The sequence below is a fragment of the Emydura macquarii genome, unplaced genomic scaffold, assembly GCF_026122565.2.
Source record: "Emydura macquarii macquarii isolate MOO-44397 ecotype Brisbane River unplaced genomic scaffold, CSIRO-AGI_Emac_v2 contig_767, whole genome shotgun sequence".
In the NCBI taxonomy this organism is placed as follows: Eukaryota; Metazoa; Chordata; order Testudines; family Chelidae; genus Emydura; species Emydura macquarii.
The window spans coordinates 808,601-831,958 of record NW_027130904.1 but is presented as its reverse complement, the minus strand read 5'-3'; the positions used below and the strand labels follow the sequence as shown (position 1 = coordinate 831,958).

General features: G+C 49.7%; 1 protein-coding gene across 1 annotated transcript in view; it reads left to right on the top strand.

Annotated features, from left to right (window-relative positions):
* RCL1 (RNA terminal phosphate cyclase like 1) overlaps positions 1-19,997 on the top strand; it is a 56,860-nt gene extending 36,863 nt beyond the window's left edge. The window contains exon 9 of the mRNA XM_067543053.1: positions 19,516-19,997. Coding sequence (XP_067399154.1) covers positions 19,516-19,666 — 151 coding nt within the window. The 3' untranslated portion in view covers positions 19,667-19,997. The remainder of the gene's footprint in view (positions 1-19,515) is intronic.
* The last annotated feature ends 3,361 nt before the right edge of the window (positions 19,998-23,358 follow it).

Below are 23,358 nucleotides of genomic sequence, written 5' to 3'. Positions count from 1 at the left end.
CATACAATTGTATCAAGAAGTGGAGGTGGCAACCACAGCATACAGTGAACCAGTTCAGGAGACAGAGAGGAGGGAAGGAAAGGGAAGCCTTACTCCAGCCAACAATGACCAGGGGAAAAGGAAAGGGGAATTTATCATGCACTCTGGGGAGGACTCATAGACTTAGGGCCAGAAAGGACCATCATGATCATCTAGTCTGACCTGCCCATTGCAGGTCACAGAACCTCATTCACCCACTCTAGTAATAGACCCATAACCTCTGGCTGAGTTACTGAAGTTGTCAAATCATGATTTAAAAACATCAAGTTACAGAGAATCCACCATTTACTTTAGTTTAAACCTGCAAGTGACCCGCGCCCCATGCTGCTGAGGAAGGTGAAAAAAAACCAGGGGCTCTGCCAAAAAGGAGGAGGAGGAGAAATGCAAGATCCTTTTCCACAAGTCTGTCAGAAGTGAGCGGGAAGGGGTAGAGCAAGCAGTTCTACTGTAGTCACCGTGCTGAGCAAAAGTGCATGGGAAAGGAGCATTATAAAAGGGTAGAGTAAAGCCATGTGAGCCAGAGTGGAAAGTAAGAGCTCAAAGATTTGAGCTGAACCAAATGGGTGGCGGAACGAGAGGAAAGAAGAGCTGAAACTGAACAGAAATCCCTTCTGTAGGAAGGGGGCAACAGACACTCAGTTGGCATTGGTCTTCTGCTGCCTTTCTTATTCCATCTTTCCTTGTTTTTGTGGAGATGATTGAGATGTAGCTCTTCAGTGTGTGCCTGTTGGACTTTTTGGCCCTTATGGTAAAGCAGGATCATCCTGCTGTCATGCATAAATTTGTAAGAGGCAATCAAAATTTACTCACATTTAAAACACTGCTAAAGTAAGTTGCATTGTACTGTATTATATTAAAATCAGATTCCACAACTCTTGGGGGGGGGGGTGGTGTTGTTGTTGTTCAGTTTTTCTTGTCCAGTATTGCCTGGGAAAGGTTTTCCCTTGAGAAGTCTGCTAGCCAAGTTTTGCGTTGGGCTCAAATTGCTCATGCTTTCACATAGCAAGGACCACATCTGAAAAGAGAGATTATCCTGGGGACACCTCTCCTCCCATTCATGGCTGCTCAAATCACTGCTGTTTGTCTTATCTCTCCTTCTGCTTCATTCCTCTCTCCCATGCTCCCCTACTTTTTCACCTGGTCCTTTTCTCTTCCTCCTGCCCCTGCACATGCTTTGTGGCTGCTTGGTCCTCCTCTGCCCCGTTTGGGGTTCCTGGCTTGCCTGTTTTCCTCGTCTGCTTGATATTTTGGTTTCCAGATGCTTTTACAGTAGCCCAGGTTCTTTTTTTCCCCTTTTGAAGTGATGAACTTAGACCACAATATAAATAGCTGGAAACTAAGAGGAGGAACCAGCACTAAGTGATCTGGTCGCTCTCTCCTGAATTTTTAACACCCACTTCATGAACCACATGAACAGTTTTGGGAACTGCTAGTCTAAACTAATTCTTCTTCTTCGAGTGCTTGCTCATGTCCATTCCACTATAGGTGAGTGCATATTTCTGTGCATGGTTACCGGAACTTTTTTCCCCTTAGCAGATCCTGTAGGGCCGGGCTCCAGCGCCCCCTGGAGTCCCGCACACATGCCGTGGTATATGAGGCACTGCCGGCCCTATGCCCCATCAGTTCCTTCTTTTCATCCGTGATGGTTACTGGAACTGCCTGTGCTTGCATTGCAAGCACTTAATTCCCCGTGTTTTAAACTTTAAACAAGGATTTTTTGTGTTAACTAGTTAGTTAGATTAATAACTGTTACAGATATAGTTAGAGACTTTGAGAGAGTCTAGCTGAGCTTTACAAAGTGCAGGTATGCTCCAGTGTCATGGCTTCATGTTGTGCACTTCCAGCGGGAAGGCTTTCCCACTAAGTGACCCCCCGCTGCCTGAAGCGTGAGGGGGGAAGCCCTTCGTGAGAAGAGAATGGATTGATAAGTCTTTCAGACCTCTGGAAAATCTGCCTGAAAGCCTGGCTCTTGGAGCCCCCGAGCCGGCTCCGAGCCAACCTGCTCTGCTGCGGAACCCAACGTGCCGTCGGTGCAGAGGGCACCGTCGGAATCGGCCCGACTCGACACCGCGAGGACGGAATCAGCACTCGGAGCGTGGATCCTCCCCCGCAGTGTCGGAGCAGGCGGGGTGGAGCACCGATCCGCACCGAGGTCAGATCACGGAGACCCGCTACCTGAGCCAGCGTCTCCAGCCAGGGAGCCTCCCCTGACTCAGTTTAGTGGGTGTGCCCCTTGGCACCTACCAGCACCGTCGTCTTTGGTGGCTGAAGGGCAGCAAGAGCCTTGTTGGCTTTCCATACGCCGCCGCCCATACCTCCACAAGAGAGAAGGGGCTAGCGTTACGGGGAAGCCCACGTTGGGACCCCCTGAATGTCTCGGGAGATCCCCGGTATGGGGAGGAAGATCTCCTGCAGACTCGTTTCCTAGGGTAGAGCAGGGACACTCCCCTAGAAGTCATCCCAGGTCGCGGTCACCGGACTGACCTGCATTGAAGCAGAGAGCAAAGTCGCCCACCCGATACCGGTCTCAACCTCCTGGCACCGAGTCAGGTCCATCCCACTGCTCCGGCAACGAAGAGTTTGCCCGCAAGGACGCGGCACTGATCCCGGTCACCAGAGACAGTCTCGGTACCAAGGAATTCGCCAGGCAGTGCCAAACCCAGTGGCCAGAGACTGGCTCGGCACCGAGGAGTTCGCCCCCCTGCACCTAGGCAGCGCTGGAGACGGACTTGGCACCGAGGAGTTCGCCCCATCCTGGCACCGAGGCAAAAAGCCCAGAAACTGGAGACAGCCTCACCACCAAGGTTCTTCCCCCCCACCCACCCACACCAAGGCTGTGCCAAACTTGGTGGCCAGAGACAAACTCTGCACCGAGGAGTTTGTCCTGCATCAAGGCTGGGCAGAACCAGTCGCCAGAGCTGAGATGCATGCAGAGCGCAAAAAGTCCTCAGTACCGGGATGATGCTTAGGTCAGCCCAGCACGTTGGAGCGTTGTCTGCACGCCTGCTGTGGCCACGGCACCCATGACGAACCTGGTAGTCGAGGTCGTCGACGTCAAGGGATCGCTCTCTGGAGCGATGGTGCTGCACAGTGGGCAGCCCCAGCAGTGGTCTGTTGACGGTGCCTCAGTGTCCCTTTGGGGATGCAGTACCTGGGGGAGCAACCACCAGCAAAAGGTGCCAGAGCTCCAGACGGATGGCCCCAGAGGTATGAAGGCCTAGGGGGTTTCCCAGGGGGGACAGGACCACGGTCTGTCAACCCCTCGGGGATGCAGTCAGTACCTCGGACAATGACTCGGCCCCACGGGCAGGGACTCCTGTGGGGACCGCCTGTCAGCAGGAAGAGGTGCTGCGACCTGCAGAGCCCTTCCCCCCCCCCCTTCATTCCGGTGAGCAATGTAGCTCTTTGGTGCAGCAGCCGACTGGATGAAAGGTTCACCAGTCTCCGCCCCGCGTATTTTCCTTGTGAATAACTTCCTGCATCGTGTTCGGCTATGAGCAGCTGAAGGTGCCGCTTCCAGGCACCACCACAGCTCACTCAACAGAGCTCAAGCTCCATCCACAGCCTTCCTAACGGAAGTGCCAGGGCAGGGCATCTGCAGAGCAGCTGCCAGGCCGGCGGTACATACCTTCACGTCCCATCACCCCTCTGTCCAAAGGGCGCCAGAAGACATGGGCTTCAGCAAGGCTGGGCTGCAGGCAGCTCACCGCTAACTCCGGGCCACCTCCAAGATACTGCTTGTTAGTCACCTATAGTGGAATGGACATGAGCAAGCACTCGAAGAAGAAAACAAGGTTACTTACCAGTAACTGATGTTCTTCGAGATATGTTGCTCAAATCCATTCCACAACCTACTCCCCCGTCCCCACTGCCGGACTTGGCGGAAAGAAGGGACTGAGGGGGCGTAGGGCCGGCAGCGCCTCATATACCGCGGCATGTGCGCGGGACTCCAGGGGGTGCCGGAGCCAGCCCTACGGGATCTGCTAAGGGGAAAAAGGTTCCAGTAGCCATGCACGGAGGCATGCACTCACCTATAGTGGAATGGACATGAGCAACACATCTCGAAGAATATCAGTTACTGGTAAGTAACCTTGTTTTAGAATCATAGAATATTAGAGTTGGAAGGGACCTCAGGAGGTCATCTAGTCCAACCCCCTGCTCAAAGCAGGACTAACCTCAGCTATATCATCCCAGCCAGGGCTTTGTCAAGCCTCAGCTTAAAAACCTCTAAGGATGGAGATTCCACCACCTCCCTAGGTAACCCATTCCAGTGCTTCACCACCCTCCTAGTAAAAAACTTTTTCCTAATGTCCAACCTAGACCTCCCGCCCTGCAACTTGAGACCGTTGCTCCTTGTTCTGTCATCTGCCACCACCAAGAACAGCCTAGCCCCATCCTCCCTGGAACCCCCTTTCAGGTAGTTAAAGGCCGCTATCAAATCCCCCCTCACTCTTCTCTTTTGCAGACTAAACAAGCCCAGTTCCCTCAGCCTCTCCTCATAAGTCCTGTGCTCCAGCCCCCTGATCATTTTGGTTGCCCTCCGCTGCACTCTCTCTAACTTGTCCACATCCTTTTTGTAGTGGGGGGCCCAAAAGTGGACACAATATTCTAAATACGGCCTCACCAATGCCGAATAGAGGGGAATAATCACTTCCCGTGACCTGCTGGCAATGCCCCTCCTAATGAAGCCCAATATGCCATTAGCCTTCTTGACAACCAGGGCACACTGCTGACTCATATCCAGCTTTTTATCCACTGTTACCCCCAGGTCCTTTTCTGCAGAGCTGCTGCCCAGCTCGTCGGTCCCCAGTCTATAGCTGTGCATGGGATTTTTCCTTCCTAAGTGGAGGACTCTGCACTTGTCCTTGTTGAACCTCATTAGATTTCTTTTGGCCCAATCCTCCAGTTTGTTTAGGTCACTCTGTATCGTATCCCTACCCTCCAGGGTATCTACCACTCCCCCCAGCTTAGTGTCGTCCGCAAACTTGCTGAGGGTGCAATCTACCCCATCCTCCAGATCATTAATAAAGATGTTGAACAAAACCAGCCTCAGGACCAACCCCTGGGGAACTCCGCTTGTGACCGGTTGCCAGCTAGACATGGAGCCATTGATCACTACTCGTTGAGCCCTATGCTCTAGCCAGTTCTCTATCCATTTTATAGTCCATTCATCCAACCCATACTTCTTTAACTTGCTGATAAGAATACTGTGTGAGACAGTATCAAAAGCTTTGCTAAAGTCAAGGTATATCACATCCACCGCCTTCCCTACATCTACAGAGCCAGTCACCTCATCATAGAAAGCAATCAGGTTGGTCAGACATGACTTTCCCTTAGTGAATCCGTGTTGACTGTTCTTGATCACCTTCCTCTCCTCCAAGTGCCTTAAAATGGATTCCTTAAGGACCTGCTCCATGATTTTTCCAGGGATTGAGGTGAGGCTGACCGGTCTGTAGTTTCCTGGATCCTCTTTCCTCCCTTTTTTGAAGATGGGCACTATATTTGCTTTTTTCCAGTCCTCAGGGACCTCCCCCTGTTGCCACGAGCTTTCAAAGATAATAGCCAATCGCTCTGAAATCACCTCAGCCAACTCCCTCAGCACCCTTGGGTGCATTGCATCCGGCCCCATGGACTTGTGAATGTCCAATCCTTCTAAATAGTCTTGGACCCGTTCCTTCAGCACTGCAGGATGTTCGCCTCCTTCCCATTCTGTGCCACCCAGTGCAGCAGTCTGAGAGCTGATCTTGTCTGTGAAGACAGAGGCAAAAAAGGCATTGAGTACCTCAGCTTTCTCCACATCCTCCATCACTAGGTCGCCTCCCTCATTCTCTAAGGGGCCCACACTTTCTCTAATCTTCCTCTTGTTGGCAACATGCCTGTAGAAACCCTTCTTGTTCCCCTTCACGTCCCTTGCTAGCTGCAACTCCAATTGTGCTTTGGCCTTCCTGATTTCATTCCTGCACGTTCGAGCAGTGTTTATATAATCCTCCCTAGTCATCTGACCAAGCTTCCACTTCTTGTAAGCTTCTTTTTTGTGTTTAAGTTCGCCAAGGACATCTTTGTTAAGCCAAGCTGGACGCCTACCATATTTGCTATTCTTTCTGCACATCGGGATGGTTTGCTCTTGTGCCCTCAATAAGGTCTCTTTAAAATACAGCCAGCTCTCTTGGGTTCCTTTCCCCCTCATATTAGCCTCCCAGGGAATCCTGCCCATCAGCTCCCTGAGGGAGTCAAAGTCCGCTTTTCTGAAGTCCATGGTCCGTATCCTGCTGCTCTCCTTTCTTCCTTTTGTCAGGATCCTGAACTCGACCATCTCATGGTCACTGCTGCCTAGGTTGCCACCCACTTGTACTTCCCCTACCAAATCTTCCCTGTTTGTGAGCAGCAGGTCAAGAAAAGCACGGCCCCTCGTTGGTTGCTCCAGCACTTGCACCAGGAAATTGTCTACAACACTCTCCAAAAACTTCCTGGATTGTTTGTGCTCTGCTGTATTGCTCTTCCAGCAGATGTCAGGGTGATTGAAGTCTCCCATGAGAATCAGGCCCTGTGAACTGGAAACTTTCCCTAGTTGAGTAAAGAAAGCCTCATCCACCTCGTCCTCCTGATCTGGTGGTCTGTAACAGACACCCACCAGGACATCACTCTTATTGTTCTTGCTTCTAAGCTTAACCCAGAGACACTCAACTGACTTATCTCCAGTTTCATACTGGAGCTCAGAGCAGTCATAGTGCTCTCTTACATACAGTGCGACTCCTCCCCCCTTTTGCCCCTGCCTGTCCTTCCTGAACAGTTTATACCCATCCATGACAGCGCTCCAATCGTGAGAGTTATTCCACCAAGTCTCAGTTATTCCAATCATGTCGTAGTTTCTTGACTGTGCCAGGACTTCCAGTTCTTCCTGCTTGTTTCCCAGGCTTCTTGCATTTGTGTACAGGCACTTGAGATAAGTAGCCGAGTGGCCTGCTTTCACAGTATGAATCGGGAGGCCTCCCCTGCTGCACCCTCCTACTTCTGCTTCCTTGTGGTGTCCCTCTTCCCCACTTATTTTCGGGCTTAGGTCCCCGTTGCCCGTCGAAACTAGTTTAAAGCCCTCCTCACTAGGTTAGCCAGCCTGTCTGCGAAGATACTCTTCCCTGTCTTCGTTAGATGAATCCCGTCCCTTCCTAGTAATCCTTCTTCCTGGAACAGCATTCCATGATCGAAGAATCGAAAGCCCTCCCTTCGACACCACCTGCGTAACCACGCATTTACTTCCCCAATGCGACGGTCCCTACCTGGGCCTTTTCCCTGAACAGGGAGGATGGATGAGAACACCACTTGTACTTCAAACTCCTTAATCTCTTTTCCCAGAGCCACATAGTCCGCAGTGATCTACTCAAGATCATTCTTGGCAGTGTCATTGGTGCCCACATGGAAGAGCAGGAAGGGGTAGCGGTCTGAGGACTTGATAAGTTTTGGCAGTCTCTCCGTCACCTCTCTAATCCTAGCTCCAGGCAAGCAGCACACTTCTCTAGTTTCCCGGTCCGGACGGCAGATGGATGACTCCGTCCCCCTTAGGAGGGAGTCCCCGACCACCATCACCCTTCTCTTCCTCTTTGGAATGGTGGTCGTGGAACCCCCATCCCTAGGAGAATGCATCTCTTGCCTTCTGATCAAATGGGTCTCCTGATGATCCATTCCCTTTGAAGGGTCCTCCAAATCATTCTCCGCCGTAGTACTTGTGCAGAGAGGATGAAAACGATTCCTTACTTCTATCTGCATGGTGGGCACCTGGGTTCTCTTTCTTCGGGAGGTCACATGCTGCCAATTTTCTTCCCCGTTCTTCATTTTCGCCTGCCTGGCCTTCTCTGAATCTTCCTTACGCTCTGCCTGTGCCTGATGGAGAAAGACATTGTTTTCTGTAATGCACCGCAGGGTTGACATTTGGGTCTCTAGTCCTTTAACCTTCTCTTCCAATAAGGAAACCAGCCTGCACTTGATACAGATGAAGTCATCTCTATCCTGTGGGAGGAAGACAAACATAGCACACCCAGTTCTTTTCCCTCTTCACCTCCTCAAGTCCTGACTACCTTGTGTACAGCACAATTTGGTGGGGATGGAGACGTGCTCCTCATGAATCCTGTTCCCAGCTGTAGTGCAGTCAGGGCCACAGCTGTCAAGCTAGCCTCTTCTCTAACCAAGGTATCTAGAACAGCAAATAAAGGACAGAATTGGGAAGTAATGAGTTGCTTGCGTCTGGAAGCCTTGGGCTATGAATTGTCAAATAGAGCCATGTGAATACCTAATTTTTCAGCTCATTGGCAGTTCCAGTCAAAAATTTTATTTTAGATCATACAAAACAGTCTTCTATTATAATAGCAAAGAAAATGAAGGGCCAGATCCACATAACTGAGGAGGAGATGGTGCCATCTCTCCTTATTCTCAGTGGCCACAGTATGCACCTGGGATGTAGCAGACCCAGGTTTGAACCCTCATTGTGGAGCAGGGACTGGAACCCAGATGTCCCCCCTTGCAGGTGTCTCCTAACCATCAGGCTATAGGGTCGTTCTCACGCTCTCTCTGGTCCAGTGAATATTTAAATATTTTATACAAAGTGGAGCAACTTCAGCTGGCTAGATAGAAGAGACTCACCCCAGAATAGCCAATAGCCTGATGGTTAGGGCATTCACCTGGGAGGGGGAGACCTGGATTCAGGTTTCTCCCGAATGGAGGATTCAAACCTGCATCTTCCACATCCTAGGTGAGAGCCCTAACCACGGGAGTATTAGGTGTTAGGGGACTGTCACCACCTCCTCAGTTTTGTGATCTCCTTGTGATATATGCCCCCCAAAAATCAAAACGTGTTTCAATTGCAGCAAAAGAACCATTTCAGCATTTCTGAAATTTTCTTTTTTTCCCCCCTAGATTCATAGATTCCAAGGCCAGAAGGGACTTTGTGATCATGTAGTCTGACCTCCTATATAACCCAGGCCATCGAATTTCCCCAGAATAATTCATAGAGCATATCTTTTAGAAAAACATCCAATCTTGATTTAAAAGTTGTTTGTGATGGAAAATCCATCACGACCCTTGCTAAATTGTTCAAATGGTTAATTACTCTCCCTGTTAAAATTTTACACCTTATTTCCAGTCTGAATTTGTCTAGTTTCAACTTCCAGCCATGGGATTGTGTTATACCTTCTCTCTTCGAGTGTTTGCTCATATGCATTCCATCATAGGTGAGTGCGCGCCCCGTGCACGAGCCTCCGGAAGCTTTTCTGCCCTAGCAACCCCCTGCGGGTCGGCTCCTGCGCCCCCTGGAGTGCCGCGCTCATGTCGCGGTATATAGGGAGCCTGCCGACCCCGTGGCCACCAGTTCCTTCTTTCCGCCCGTGACGGTCTTTTGGAACGCTGCCCCTTGCTGTATCGCAAGTAGCAATCTCCTCAACCTGTTCTAGTTATAGTTTTATAGTTGTAGTTAGTTGTTAAAAGTTCATAGTTTTAACCTGTATAGTAAAAAAAAAAAAAAAAAAAGTAATAGTTTTAGTGGTTTAAGTACTTAGTTAGCCCTTACGGGCTCCCGGCGCCATGCCGGGCACTTCGGGGTTTAAAGCCTGCGCAGAATGCTCGAAGGCTTTCCCCATCAGCGACCCACACGACCGCTGTCTTCGCTGCCTGGGTGAGCTCCACAGGAAGGACAAGTGCCGCATCTGCAAGTCCTTCAAACCCAGGACACAGAAGGAGCGAGATGCCCGCCTTCGGACGATCCTAATGGAGTCGGCGCTTCGCCCGGTCTCCGAGCCCTCGGGATCTCCATCGGCACCGAGCGTCTCATCGGCGCACAGCGCGCCCCCGGCACCGACAGCGGCACCGGCGCTAAAGGTGCCGAAGAAGAAGAAGCGGCTGGACCCGGTGCCTATGGACTCCCCCTGCTACCGGTACAGCAGGGGGTACGATTAGAGCCGACACCGGCGTCGCCACGCAGAGAGCCTCCCCCGACCCCGGGGGTGGGGGACCTCTCCTGCAAGGGCCGTCGACGCCGGAGGCGTTTGTAGCGGCACGAGCCCTCATGGCCATGCCAACGCCTCCATCCCCCCCTCGGCCGAGGGAGTCAGGGTTGGCGTCTCGGGGTAGATCCGTGCTGGGTTACCCCGGTGGGCAGCGGAGACAGGAACCATCGTCTCCCCCCAGACGGTCGAGGACGGGGGAAGCGGGATCCCCCCCTCCTCGCTCCGACCTTATGTCGTTGAGCACCTCGGTACCGCAGCAACTGGAGCGGTCCCGAGGTTCCGAGAGCGGCCACTCTCCATCGCCCACCAGATCCTCGGCGTCCCTCCATCGTCAGGAGAGCCTGCCGGCACCGAGAGAGACTGACCATCCTCGCACTTCGGTGCGTACCTCTCGGCACCGATCCGGTTCACAAGCGGAGCAGAGGCGCTCTGAACATCCGCGCGGGCGCCACTCTCGCTCCCCGGTGCGCAGCTCCCGGCACCGAACACCCTCTCCTGGTGATGACCGGCACCGGTCGGACTCTCGGCACCGGTCGGGCTCTCGGCGCCGAGCTATACGGCACCGGTCGGACTCTCGGCACCGTTCGGGCTCTCGGCACCGTTCGGGCTCTCGGCGCCGAGCTATACGGCACCGGTCGGACTCTCGGCACCGGTCGGACTCTCGGCACCGGTCGGACTCTCGGCACCGCTACAGCCCTCGTCACCGGTCACGATCTCCGGTCCGTGCCCGTGAGCGTTCCCAGGACAGCCATCGCTCCCCATCCGCTGGCAGCCGTCGGGGTCGCCCTGCCCCGGAACCCTACCACCGGTCGCCGTCGGCGAGGGCCCCCAGAGTTACCCCGAGGCGGTCCCCGGTGCCGCACGCCCGGCCACTTGGAGACTCTCCGGAGCACCGGAGAAGACGCAGCCGAGGGAGAGACCGCTCTAGGTCGCCTGGCCACAGTAGAGCAAGACGGTCCCGGGGCCGCTCGTCTACTTATAGCCGCTCCCCGCCGCGCCGGCGTCACAGCTACCGCCGTAGCCGCTCCCGCTCCTCCAGGAGCAGATCACTGCAGGATCGGGGCAAGGACAAGGGGAAGCGCCCGAAGTCCCGTAGCCCGGCACCTTCCGGGCCCGCAACATCCACGGCACCGGGACCGGTGCCAGCATGGATGCATGGGCCCTGGCAATGGCCATATTGGGGACCATGGCCTCAACAACAGACCCAGGGTGCGGCGTCGGTCCCCTCAGTGGCGGTCCAGCCCCCTCCCCCACATCCTAGTCAGGACAGACCGGAATCCTCGGATGAGGAGTCCGACCCGATGGAGGGTCCATCTACGGGTCCCCTGCACCAGTCCTCCTCCTCCTCTCCTCCTGACACCACCTCCAGGGACCAGAGAACACCCCTGCCTGATTATAAGACCCATCAGGAACTGCTCAGGAGGCTAGCTGACAATCTGCAGCTCGACCTAAAAGAACTTTCGGAGGAGGAGGATCCTCTTTTCGGGACCTCTAGCTCAGCAGGCCCCTCCCGCGTCGCGCTCCCTGTCCACGATAGGGTGTTAAAGGTGGTCAAGCCCTTGTGGGAGACCCCAGCGTCAGTGTCGGCCACTTCTAAGACTGCGGAACGCAAATATTATGTTCCCGCCCAAGGGTTTGAATACCTCTACAACCACCCCCCCCCGGGTCGTTGGTTGTAGATGCGGTTAATCAGAGGGACAGACAGGGGGCCCAGTCCAGTACACCAAAGAACAAAGAAAATAAAAAACTGGACTTATTTGGTAGAAAAATTTATTCGACTGCGGCATTACAACTCCGCATTGCGAATCACCAAGCGCTCCTCGGCAGGTACAATTTGAACCTGTGGGCTTCCCTCCAACGGTTCCTCCGCGCCTTGCCACCTGACATGGCGGAGGACTTCAACACCATCCTGCAGGAGGGAGCTACAGTTGCCGGAGCGGCCCTCCAATCCTCAAGCGATGCCACCGACGCAGCGGGAAGGGCTATGGCATCGGGCATCGTGATGCGCCGGGCCGCGTGGTTGCAGTCTTCGGGTCTGTCATTGGAGGTGCAACAGGCCATCCAGGATCTGCCTTTTGAGGGCGTGGGCCTGTTCTCGGATAGAACAGACAGTAAATTACACGCCCTCAAGGACTCTCGAGCCACCCTTAAGTCCTTAGGCCTCTATATGCCACAGGCCACGAGGCGCCAGGGCAGACAACGACCCCAACGGCAGCAACAACAGCAGCCTGCCCCTCGACTGCCTCCTCGACCAACTCCATCCAGGCGAGGTCGAGACCGCTTCAGGCAGTCGAACAGAAGAGACCGCCAAGGCCCTGCAGGGGGCTCCCAGCAGGGCCAGCAGAAAAATACCAAGCGGTCCTTTTGACGGGACGCTCGAGGGCAGCCCAGTAACCATCACCATCCCACTGGTTTCCACCCCCCCCTTTATGAACAGACTACACCCCTTCCTCCGAGAGTGGCAGGGAATAACCTCGGACTGCTGGGTACTCAGCATAGTGAGACGAGGCTATGCTCTCCAACTCTCGGCATTTCCTCCAGACTCTCCCCCTACCCCGTCCCTCTTCAGGGACCCATCTCACGAGCTACTCCTCGTCCAAGAGGTTCACTCTCTTCTCCGCCTTGGGGCGGTAGAGGAAGTTCCTCCTTCGGAGAGGGGCAGGGGGTTCTATTCCCGCTATTTCCTTATCCCCAAGGCAAAGGGAGGCCTCAGACCTATTCTGGACCTTCGTCGTCTGAACAGATTTATCAGACGCCTCAAGTTCCGGATGCTCTCCCTAGCCTCCATCATTCCCGCAGTAGATCCAGGGGATTGGTATGCTGCCCTCGATTTACAGGATGCTTACTTCCATATTTCTATCCTCCCTGGGCACAGACGTTTTCTTCGTTTTATGGTAGCAGGTGTCCACTACCAATTTTCGGCCCTACCATTTGGCCTCTCCTCAGCACCCAGGGTCTTCACGAAGTGTATGGCGGTGGTAGCGGCCCACCTCCGCCGCAGAGGCGTCCAGATCTTCCCCTATCTCGACGATTGGTTAATACGGGGAAGATCCAGGGTTCACGTACAGAACAGTCTAGCCCTGACCTGCACAACCTGTACCAGGCTGGGCCTGCTCGTCAACGAGCAGAAGTCCACACTTACTCCAGTACAGCGGATAGACTTTATAGGGGCCACCCTGGATGCAGTCCACGCCAGGGCCTTCCTACCGCTGCCCAGATTCCAGGCCATGACCGCCATCATTCAGGAACTCTTCAGTTTTCCCACGACGACAGCCAGGCGCTGCCTTCAGCTGTTGGGTCACATGGCGGCATGCACATATGTGGTGAGACTAGCTCGCCTCAAACTCAGGCCCCTACAAGGTTGGCTAACCTCGGTGTACACCCCAGCCAGACATTCACTTTCCAGGGTGGTCACCATCCCAGCCCAGGTCCTAACCTCCCTCATCTGGTGGACGGACCCGAGCGAGGTTCTTCGGGGGGTTCCCTTTGCAGACTTAACCCCATCGGTGACGCTGATAACAGACGCTTCAGATGTGGGTTGGGGAGCCCACATGAGCAACGACCTCAGCACACAAGGTCTATGGTCGCCTCACGAACGGCACCTGCACATCAATGTCAGGGAGCTACGTGCAGTTCGTCTCGCCTGCAAGGTCTTCCTCAGGTTCATAACGGGCAGAGCAGTACATGTCCTCACGGACAATACAGCAGCCATGTTTTATATAAACAGGCAAGGGGGGCACGCTCCTCCACTCTGTGCCAGGAAGCCATACAGCTATGGGACCTTGCGGTGAGGCACGATTTTCACCTCTCTGCCTCTCACCTCCCCGGGGTCAGGAACGACGAGGCGGACCGACTCAGCAGGTCGTTCGTACCCCGCCACGACTGGTCACTCCACAAGGAGGTGGTGTCTTTTCTCTTCCACAAGTGGGGCACTCCCCAACTGGACCTGTTCGCCTCTGCGTGGAACAAGAAGTGCCCGAGGTTCTGCTCACTCCGGGGACGAGAGCAGGGCTCCCTCTCGGACGCCTTTCTAATCAACTGGACGGGGCCCCTGATGTATGCGTTTCCCCCCGTTCCATTACTCCCCAGAGTGCTCCTGAAAGTCAAGAGGGACAAGGCGAATGTCATCCTCGTTGCACCAGCCTGGCCCCGGCAGCACTGGTTCACTATGCTATTGGACATGTCCATTGCCGAGCCGATACCGCTGCCGAGGCGATACGACCTCCTCTCCCAGGACCGGGGCCGCCTCCTTCACCCGGACCTGGACTCCCTCCACTTGACGGCATGGAGGCTTTGTGGTTAACTGAAGGGGAGAGAGCCTGCTCAACACAAGTACAGCAGGTCCTCTTAGGGAGCAGGAAACCTTCCACTCAGATGCTGTATAAGGCTAAGTGGAAGCGCTTTACCCTTTGGGCAGAGTCCCGGGGGATCTTACCTAGTTCATCGCCCATACAGGCAATCCTAGAATACCTCCTTCACCTAAAGATGCAGGGCCTCGCACTGGCTTCCCTGAGGGTGCACCTGGCGGCCATCTCGGCCTTCCACCGGCCGATGGAAGGGAGATCTATCTTCTCTCATCCTATGTCCTGTAGGTTCCTGAAGGGGATAGAGAGATTATACCCACAAGTTCGCGACCCGGTACCTCTCTGGGACCTGAACTTGGTTCTCTCCATGTTAACCGGACACCCATTCGAACCCATGGCTACATGCCCTTTGCTGGTCCTGTCCTGGAAGGTGGCCTTCCTAGTAGCCATTACTTCGGCCAGACGGGTCTCCGAGTTAAAAGCCTTGACCTCGGAGCCCCCTTACACTGTCTTCTATAAGGACAAAGTGAGACTGAGACCCCACCCAGCCTTCTTACCCAAGGTGGTGTCCCAGTTCCACTGTAACCAAGACATTTTCCTCCCCGTATTCTTTCCCAAACCCCACGGATCGGAGGCGGAGCAGAGATGGCACTCCTTAGATGTCAGGAGGGCCCTGGCCTTTTACATCGATCGGACAAGGCCTTTCAGAAAGACAACCCAACTGTTCGTCGCGGTTGCTGAAAGAATGAAGGGTTTACCTGTGTCTTCTCAACGCATCTCTACATGGATTACCGCATGTATCCGCACTTGTTACGAGCAGGCGAAGGTGCCGCTTCCCAGCTCGGTGACGGCACACTCGACCAGAGCCCAGGCCTCGTCAGCGGCCTTCTTGGAACGGGTGCCCCTGACGGACATTTGCAGGGCAGCAACCTGGTCATCTGTCCATACCTTCTCTTCCCATTACGCCATTGTACAACAGGCAAGAGAAGACGCGGCTGTAGGCAGAGCCGTCCTAAGAAGGGCTACTCAACAGTGACTCCTACCCGCCTCCATGGTATGGCTACATAATCACCTATGATGGAATGCATATGAGCAAACACTCGAAGAGAGAAAACAAGGTTACTTACCAGTAACTGTTGTTCTTCGAGATGTGTTGCTCATATCCATTCCAAACCCACCCTCCGTCCCCGCTGTCGGAGTCGGCAGAAAGAAGGGACTGGTGGCCACGGGGTCGGCAGGCTCCCTATATACCGCGACATGAGCGCGGCACTCCAGGGGGCGCAGGAGCCGACCCGCAGGGGGTTGCTAGGGCAGAAAAGCTTCCGGAGGCTCGTGCACGGGGCGCGCACTCACCTATGATGGAATGGATATGAGCAACACATCTCGAAGAACAACAGTTACTGGTAAGTAACCTTGTTTTTCTCTGTTAGAATGAAAAATCCATTTTTAAATATGTGTTCCCCACATAGGTACAGTACTTATAGGCTGTAATCAAGTAAACCCTTAATCTCCTCTTTGTTAAGCTTAATAGATTGAGCTCCTGGAATTTGTCACTATAAGGCATGTTTTCTAACCTTTAAACCATTCTTGTGGCTCTTCTCTGAACCCTCTCCAATATATCAACATCCTTCTTGAACTGTGAGCACCAGAACTAGACACAGAATCCCATCAGCAGTCTCACCAGTGCCATATACAGAGGTAAAATAATCTCTTTACTCCTATGTGAGATTCCCCTGTTTGTGCATCCCAGGATCTTATTAATTCTTTTGGCCACAGCATCACACTGGCGGCTCATGTTCAGCTGATTATCCACAACAACCCTCAAATCTTTTTCAGAGTCACTGCTTCCCAGGATAGAAACCCTCATCCTGTAAGTATAGCCTACATTCTTTGTTCCCAAATGCATCCATTTACAGTTTGCCATATTAAAACAGTTCCATGGGGGTAGCCATGTTAGTCTGTATACAGCAAAAACAACGAGAGTCCTGTTGCACCTTAAAGACTAACAAATTTCTGCAAAGTGAAGTGGGTTGCAGCCCACGAAAGCTTATGCCTGCAGAAATTTGTTAGTCTTTAAGGTGTTATAGGACTTTCGTTTTTTGCATATTAAAACACACATAGTTCGCCTGTGTCCAGTTTACCAAGCAATCCAGATCGCTCTGAATCAGAAATCTGTCCTCTTCGTTGTTTATCACTCCCCCAAGTTTTGTCATCTTCAGACTTTATCAGTGATGGTTTTATGTTTTTGTCTTGGTTGTTGATAAAAACATTAAATAGCATTGGGCCAAGAACTGATCCCCACTGGAAACTCTCTCGCAGACGACTCCCTGTTTACAGTTACATTGTGAGACCTATCAGTTAGCCAGTTTTTAATCCATTTAATGTGTGCCATGTTAATTGTATATCGTAGATTTTTAATAAAAATGTCAGTGAAACAATTTGCCAAAATTGATACAAATTCACAAAATCTTTCATTCATCCCTAATCTGCATTTTTTGGTGGGGAAAAAGTTTTGGCTGAAAAATGTCACCCAGCTTTACTGTGAAACAGTTCCTGAGGTGGTCTCATTGTTTGGGATTTGACATCATGTTTTAACCAGAACAACCTCAAAAAATAGGAGGGGATGATTATTTAATGGCTCCATGACATACACAAGTGAACATAAACTGTAATTGGCTGGCTGCTGTCTCAGGAATGTATATATAGCCATTTAAATGTTGAACTGAATCGATAATCATAGTTCTGTGACTGGGGAGTAAGTCAATTTGGATTGAAAAGATCTGATAGCAAATTCTTTAATAGATCTGCCTTCTTATGATGGCAACAATTGGATAGAAGCTGTTTGTGTGAAACATACCCACACTTCTAATTTGTTAGGCCACTTTAGCTAGCCCTGGGGCAGAGTGTCACTTGGAGTCTAAGGGTATGTCTGCACTACAGCTGCTAGTGGCACAGCTATGGCGATGCAGCTCTGCCACTGTAGTGCCATATCATAAATGCTTCCTCCATTGATGGGAGGATTTTCCATCAATGTAGTTAATCCATCTCTCCAAGAGGCGGTAGCTAGGTTGACGGAAGAATTCTTCCATAGACGTAGCCATGTCTACGCCCAGGGTTAGGTTGTGCTCAGGTACAGTGCGCAGGCTGTAGAATTTTTCTCAGTCCTGAGCAACCTACAAAGTCATTGTAACTTTTAAGTGTAAAGTAGGCCTAACTTTTCTACCTGAAATGTAAATTAATGTCAGTGAAATGGCGTTTGCGGCAGCGATAATTTAGTGAATTACAGAACAAGGTGCTTTGCTCATACATCAATTGCACGCACTTAAAAGTGTTTTATCTCATTTCATTTCACTTTGCAGCCTTCTGAAAAAAGACACTGCTTCTGTAAACATTTTTGTTTTAAGGAAGTGATTTTTGTTTGGAGTGGAACGCTGCACACCATGCTGCAGCCTGCTCCCCCCTGCAGCCTGACAAAGCTGTACCTGGAGATGGCTTTCAGAGGTTACCAGCTGCAAGTGTATGTGGACAACAGCAGCCTCTCCTCCTCCCCCCGAGTTCCATCCCTCCCATCCCTTGTACTTAAGTGACCAAACAGCAAGGGATTATTAAACACTGCCCCAAAGGAAGACCATAGTTCTCTGCTGTTTCCTGCCAAATTCTGTTTTTCTCTGCTCTCAGAGGTTTCTATATTGAAGAATGGTCTGCTCTGCTCTGCCCTCTTCACTCCCCCAGTGTGCTTCTGGTGCTTCTACTATCCCACTCTTTGGGGAGTGCCTTGAGACTTTCTTATTCTTGTAATGCTGCAGCAGTGATTGTGTCTCTCTCTTGCATCCTGCTTCCTCTGTGTAAGGAACTATTTCTTAAAATGGCATCAGGATGGACAGAACTGTGTAAAGGAATTTAATCTCAAAAGTGGGGTCAATATAGTATTAGTTCTTAGGACAGTGGCATTTTCTAGGCTACCCGCCAGAAGAATGCTCGGGAATCGTGTGCATTCCAAAGGCTAAGCTTATCTGAGAAAAGGATCTGGGAACATAGTAATTGCCCCAGTGAATTATCCATCCAGTTTGGTGTCCTGTCTCTCTAGCGGTGGTTGGTACCAGTGTCTGAAGAGAAGGCAAGCATTGCATAGTGGGCAATTATCAATTTTCCATTTTGTTGCCTTTCAGTTTCATTGAATATCCCCAAGGCGCATCCTATTTACCTTCTTGTACCATTCATTTTATATTTTTCTATCCTATCCACTCCAATTTTCCTCCTTCAGAGCTGCTTTGTTTAATCTGTTTAGTCTCTCTTCCATATAGAAGTCTATTCATACCTGTAATCTTGAAAAAATACATTTTCAGGTGTAAACACTTTCCAAAAGAAGTCCAAAATCTGAATTCATTTTTTTTAAAGTGATTGTTAGATTCTAAAAATATGTATATTTTAGCAGTGGTGAGCTTGTAAAACTGATCAGATACGTGCTTATGAATCTTTTTACTATATTACCCTCCAAACGTTTTGAATTTCCTTAGACACCCCCAGAAGTATTTTTCAGAAATTCCAGTAAAGTTTAGCCTAGAACATTTTTTGGGGGGCAGCCTGGATAGGTAACTGGATTGGGAGACAAGCAAACTGGATTCTGTTCTCATTCTGCTACTGACCTGCTGTGTGACCATGATCAGGTCAAGCCACCTCCATGCCTCCGTTTCCCTTCCCCCACTCTTTTCTCTTTGTTTTTTATTTAGATTATTAACTCTTCAGGGCAAAGACTGTCTTTTCCTCTTTTTATATAGTGCCAGTCTCAGTTGGAGCCTGTAATCTCAACGTTGCTATAATACAAATAAGATTTTTTTCAAACCCATACACCCATTTCCCTACCTCTGTACCAAGTAGCCATCCCACTGAACGTGAGAGAGACAAGCTTTTGAGCTGTGTGTGGCTCTGAATCTTGTCTCTCTCTCCAGCAGAAGTTGGTCCAATAAAAGTGTGTGGCTCATCCATCTTGTCTCTCTAATATCCTGGAACCAATACAGCTACTACTACACTGCATATCTCATTGAATGCTAGTCTGTGCTCTACTTACAGGACAAGATTACTGTGTTAACCAGATGAGCAACTGATTTGTTGAAGGTAGTTTAACACTTTTTGTTTCTTTTTTAAAAAAAGTAAAGAACTCACTTGTGCTCTCTCCTTTTCAGAATTGAGTTTCTGCGACATTTGAGAAGCTTCTTCCAGATTATGTTCAAAATTGAAACCAAGTCATCTCATGAAGAGCTCAAGGGTGGAGAGAAAGTCTTAATGACTTGTGTTGGCATTGGATTTTCCAACCTTAGCAAGACAATCAAATGATAAAACATCTGCAGCTTTTACTAAAACATGAAGTCAAAATGAGTACAGCAGAGATGTGGTTTAACATCGTATGTACAAGATGGTTGTGCCTGTTTTCCTTCTTCTCCCCCAGACTAAAGTGGCAGTTGCTGTATGCAACTGTCTTTATGAATATTGTCAATTTTCACTTCTGCCATTTTATGAAGAAGTTAAGGAAGGAGAAGCTATGAAGTTGACCAAAAAGAAAATTGCAATGCAAATAATGTATCAAAATTGGGGGAGGAGGACGAGGATTACATAGCTCTGTCAAGGAAATACCAACACTGAAATAAACTAAGCTCAACTATCGCAATAGTTGTTATTTTTAAATTGTACATATGCAGAATTTGTCAACCCTGCAAACATATATGTACATGTTATATATATAAATAGTCGCATGGACCTTCATGGAACTATTCACATGTATAAGGGCAAGCGTGTATGTAAGTGTATGCAGTATCAGGGTCTGAATCTTTAGTGGGCATTAGATAAGGACCATAAAGTCAGTGGAAAGGCTCTTAGAGACTTAATGGGCTTTGTTCAAGTTTAATGAACTGCAGGTGTGGGGATAAAGAAATATCTGCTATTTAACTTTTTTTTTTAAAAATTAGAATATAGTAAAAGACGTTTGCCTATATGGATGCAATTCAACTTTCTTGCTCCAGAGGGAGGGGTGAGGGGGAATCTTTTGACTAGATATCTGATCTGTAAACTGTATTTTTTCAGATACTTTGTTTTATTGTTAGAAAATTGCCCAGGTTTGTTTGTTTGTACAGTATTCCATACACTCCAAAACAAGACTGTTCTGATCACTTGGGAAAGGTGGTAACACAACTACATAGCCACAGGATTTTGGTGGACTAAACATATCAAATCTGTGTATTTTCTTGTGTGGCTCCTCTCTCTGAGTGAGGAGTTTTGTTGGGATTCCTTTCTTAATGTCTGATGGGTATCGGATTTCCAGATGATGAAATATCCCATCAGGAAAGATTTATTTTTCACACAGCAGAGGTGAGTGGTAGATGCTAATGCACACATGTTGGTTTAGTATTGGACTGCTCTGATACTAGGAAAAAGTATTATGCACTGATTGAAGTAGTCTTCCTCAGTCTGACACACATCGAGCATGACTAATTTAAAATAAAACCATTTCAAAAGCCAATACTTTGTCGGTCAAGTATGGCTGATATAATGGTCATTATCCTTTATAAACTATATTGATGCAATATACTGTGATTAATAAATAGAGTATTACACCATTAGAAGATCATGAGAATGCATCATCATTCATTGCCATTGTAAGAAATGCATATATAACATGATAGGTACATGTTGGACCCACATAAGAATTGGACAGAAGACTGGGTATATGATTAGTTGTGTGTTGTAAAGTATTGGAGGCAATAATACTCATTATGTACTGTACTTTAAATTATCTGTTTTTGTAGCAGTCTGCCTTCGTGCTTAGGTAGAAAAACAAAATTATATAGATTTTTCTAAATGAGGCTTTTTAAATTTTGTTTTTCCCAGATTGGTACTCTGAAATTTCAGAAGATAATCATCTCCTCTAAACTGCTATGCATGTGACAATTGTCACCTTTAAAACTTCTAGGAAGAGCAAAATAGGGATGCCTTTTTCATCTGTTTTTGTGTAGAAATACAATGTGTAGAAACTATGTAAAAAGTGATGAAGCTGGAGCATTTTGTGCCTTGTCATGCACATCAGTGAAGGGAACTGAGATGGAGTTTATGCCATGGCAGAGCCTCTTATGCAGTCCCATAGATAGAGCTCAGTATTGGTTGAATTTTGACTGAGAGTTTCTGATGTGCAGCTCTGCAAACCCTTCCCATGTGCAGAGTTGTGTTTGCAAAGGGTAAGATGTTGTGATGCTCTTAATATGCAGAATTAAGCCGCAGTTCTTAGCTTTTTTTCCCCAAGGTCATCACATGATTCTTGGTGTCTGATAGTCTTCCCTCATAATATAGAGAAAATGCTCTATTTACATGCACACAAGCCTACATCCTCACCTCTGCTGTAGTTGACTTGCAACCCAGTGGTTGAAGCAGATGAGAATAGGAGGGGAGCTCACCAACACTGGCTATATGTAGTCATGGGTGTTAACCCCATGTGGTGAAGTATCACATATGTCCTACTGTGTGGCAGGACATGGTACAGTTAGTAGAATGGAATGAAGACATCAATGTGTCTGAAAGGAGAACATGTTCCCAAGCACTCTGTGTTGTGCCAGGAGGAGAACAGGAACAGGACTGACAAGTGGTTCGTTTCCCCAGGATGCTGGCTAGGGGACAGGAGATCAGTGATGGGTCTCTCTGAAATAGGGAGAGCATTGGAGGAAGAGCCTCTCTTTTCCCTCTGGCAGGGAAGGAAAAGCAACAAGGGGACAGATCTGTCCATAGAAAAAAGGAGAATGATGGACTGCTTTGGACAATTGTTGCTCCAAGCCTTCCTATCAATAGGTGGAACATTTTAAAGGACACAACCAGGCACCTTACTCCTCTTGCTTCCACTTCATATTCTCCTGCCTGATGAGTCCTCATTCTTCAGCTAGTGAAGATATAGGAGGAGGAAGGATTGTTGAGTTTGCCCAGGCTCAGGAAGGGAGCGGAGGGGAACTCTTCTGTTTTCAGCAGTGTATGGAGAGTTACACTCCCACTTACTGGAACCTCTACACATCTCTAGTTTGCTGGGCAGAGGGCAAAGCACAGATCCTTGGGAGGTTACTGGCAAAATAAGTACAGGGTTAACTTGGAGAGATAACGTCAAAGAGCAGGTTTCTTTGAAGTTCCATGCTCAGTCTTCTTGGGCTGATGCTGAGGCACAGACCTCACAACCTTTATCTTCTGCTCTGATGTCAAGGCACAGGCCTGTGAAATCTCTGGTTCATCTAAGGTATACAGGTGGCATAGATTTTTATGAAGTTTTGCAACTCTTGTCTTGCTGGGCTGATGTCAAAGCTTAGGCACATAACTCACAAGATTACTTTAAGTGGCAGACACTTAGTGCCACAGAAAACTGTTGTGTCTGTCTCTGTCTTTCCACTCTGAGCATTGTTTCTAATGTTAAAACTACTGATGGCAAGCATCAGATGGGAACTTTTAGTCACAATTAATCTTGTGCCACAAATTTCTTTTAAAAAAAAAAATCACTCCTCCCCCTAATGAAAATGGCACCCATGATGAGATGTATACCCTCTCCCTCCCCAGACTGTCACTATTGAATATACTGAGGCCTGGTCTGCACTGGCAATGGAGGTCAACGTAACGCCGCTTACATCGACCCCCTAAAGTATGTGTCTCCACTGGCACATAAGTTCTGTCAATTTAAAGTGCAGTAAAAGTTGACCTAATAAAACTATCTTTGCAAGTGGCATAGCGCTGAATTCGAATTCCATGGGTTGAATTTGCATCCGTGTAGGCAGAGCGCAGCATAAAGCAACGCCATTGGCCTCCAGGAGGTATCCCATAATGCCCCGTTGTGACTGCTCTGGACATTCACGCTCTCCTGTAACATGGTCACAAACAGGAAATAGCTCCTCCCCTCAAGCCCTGGGAAATTTTGAATTTCCATTTCTGGTTTAGACAGCATGGAGAGAGCTTTGTAGCTGGACTGCATGGCCCAAATGCACTCCAGCTTGGAGTCAACCAGGGGTCTT